Source organism: Phalaenopsis equestris, unplaced genomic scaffold (genome assembly GCF_001263595.1).
Source record: "Phalaenopsis equestris unplaced genomic scaffold, ASM126359v1 Scaffold197516, whole genome shotgun sequence".
Classification (NCBI taxonomy): domain Eukaryota; kingdom Viridiplantae; phylum Streptophyta; class Magnoliopsida; order Asparagales; family Orchidaceae; genus Phalaenopsis; species Phalaenopsis equestris.
This window is the reverse complement of record NW_018217465.1, coordinates 1-2,245: the sequence shown is the minus strand read 5'-3', so window position 1 is coordinate 2,245 and position 2,245 is coordinate 1. Positions and strand designations below refer to the sequence as shown.

The window sequence follows — 2,245 nt, the reverse complement described above, 5'->3', positions numbered from 1 at the left end:
AAAAAAAGCATAATATTAATTTTATAAAGATTGTTTACATTAAATTTAATAAATAGTTGAAAAGCAAAAGCAAATTCAATGACCTTTTGGCCTTGATGTGTAGTTTGTAAGTTTATTGATACTAAAAATAATTTTAAAAATATAAATATAGTAAGTTTATAATGCATTATCATGTCGATCAACCTCTGCCCCCAAAGATAAAAATAACTTGTAACTCGAGCTCTGGAGGCCATGCATGAGCTCCAGCTAAAATAAGAAGAAAGACACCAAAAATTTCAAATGAATGTTCACGTTCCACTAAGATGAACATATAGCAGTAAACATTTTAGCATAACATTAAACATTTGCATAAAAACCATATCCTAGCATTGTTTATTTATGATAAGCCTCAGAATGGGGAGTTAAGTTTCAAGCAAACCAGCAGCTGTTTAATTTCCACCAACCAAATAATGACAGGAAGCAGCTGCCTTCTTGATTATTATACAACTTGAGAAACTCAGAAGAAACCCGGAAGCTTCTGAGAAATCATTGAAAGATTTCTCACATTTCTGACGCCTAAGCTTTCCTCAAGAAACATTGCTGAATGAAATAGTGCTTGGGGAATCGATTAGCACGACGACTTCCCCACCCAAATCATCATCACTTGAATCATCTCCCTCAACATTTCGTTGTCTCCTTCTCACAGGCCGCAGAGGCAATGGTGCTATCCTGAATAACTGTCTGTTACCAAGCCTCATGTTCGCGCTATTTCCTTCAGATTGTACGGATAAAAGAGGACAAACATTTGTCGTCGTCTCAGCGGGTATATGAGGATACGACAGACTATGGTTTTGTCTGCTTTGCGAAGATCTGTAGAAGCTTCTGAAATCCCTTAGCCCGTCATTCATCTGTGATTCAAGATTCAGTGCAAGAATGTGCTGAAAATTTTTGGTAATTGAGAAACATGAAATTAATAGTTTGTTTACAATCACTTTACTTTTTTGTTTTTTTTGTTTTTGCTTTTATTTTAAAAACATATTTGTTTAATAATTTTTTTTTTGTGCATGTTTTTATCTTTTGTTTTTAAACAAATTAATTCTTTTTTAAAACACTCGAAAATATCTAAATTTTTTTTTTGAATGCTTTTAAAAACAACTAAACATGTATATCATATCAAACATATTTCATTTCAAGTAAAAATATAACCAAAATAAAAAACAAAAAAAGAAAAAAGAAGTGATCCCAAACAGCCCCCGAGGGATGAATAATCACAATTTTATAATGTACATACCATGGTGCCATAGATGCTCAGTTCCATTGCTCTAGCTGAGAAGGTAGTTGGTGGTGCGTCGGTCACGTTAGAGTTCCTCGCTGTAAAGAAATTCTCAGGCCAACTCATCAGGCCTTCATGCTCCCTGCCAGAGGCCCGAGGTTGTTCAATGGACAGTGAGAGCCTTGAAGAAGTCCGCTTTTGATAAAAACCGTCCAATTCAGCAGCACCGAGGTCAAAAAAGATAACTCGGGCCCTTGTATCAACATGATAACAGGAGCCAAAATGGCAAGAGCTTGCGTTCTCAAAACCTGCATTTATTTGGTAATATTTAGATTGAAGAAATGTGATGTTGCAGAGATAGGGTTCTAATTCTTGCTTGTATAAATTTATGTTTTGTTCTGTCTTTATTTGTATACAATTGGCATTAAATTAATCGTCAAGGCTTAAAATGTCATGCGGCATTTATGGCTTAGTTATTTTTCTTGATTTTTGAAGAATGGTTTACCATTTGTGATATGACCATTATTGTAACTAGTGACTAGGCTTAATATTTAAGAAGGTTATACCATAAAATCTTGAGTTCTAGGATTAAGAGCATATAGTCGGCGATTCTAAGATTTAAGAATTTAGCTCCAAGATTTAACTAAGCAAGCGATTTGAGGAATTAACATCAACGGTATCAGATACTAATTGTCGACCATAAAATTAATAATAATAATAATATTATTATTAATTAATTAATCCAAAACCTCAACTGCTCCCAACTGTTGAAAAGGGGCTTTGTCTAATAACCATTCCCCCTCCTCCTTATTCCATACAGACGGCGTATGCAGAAATGCATGTGCCGACCGATCTCCACCGTTGATCAGAGTTTGGATCAAATTTTTATTTTTATTTTTTTTTACAAAAATTGGGCCTACCGAAATACAACTTTGCTCTGATCAACTGTGGAAATCGAACGACGCATGCATTTCTGCATACGCCGTCCGTATG

The 2,245-nt window shown here is 34.7% G+C and overlaps 1 protein-coding gene across 1 annotated transcript; it reads right to left on the bottom strand.

The window, feature by feature from the left end:
- Nucleotides 1-287: 287 nt before the first annotated feature.
- Nucleotides 288-1,681, bottom strand: LOC110035380 (sodium/hydrogen exchanger 7-like). The gene is made up of 2 exons (XM_020739613.1): nucleotides 1,271-1,681; nucleotides 288-887 (listed from the first exon to the last, which is right to left on the bottom strand). The coding sequence occupies exons 1-2, from the start codon at nucleotides 1,376-1,378 to the stop codon at nucleotides 567-569; spliced, it is 429 nt and encodes a 142-aa protein (XP_020595272.1). The 5' UTR covers nucleotides 1,379-1,681; the 3' UTR covers nucleotides 288-566.
- Between the last annotated feature and the right edge of the window lie 564 nt (nucleotides 1,682-2,245).

Excerpts from the sequence above, each read along its gene's own strand:
- LOC110035380 (XM_020739613.1), bottom strand. The coding sequence starts at position 1,378 with ATGAGTTGGCCTGAGAATTTCTTTACAGCGAGGAACTCTAACGTGACC. Across the intron at positions 888-1,270 it reads TGAGCATCTATGGCACCATG|ATGAATGACGGGCTAAGGGA; the intron begins GTATGTACATTA and ends CTTGAATCACAG.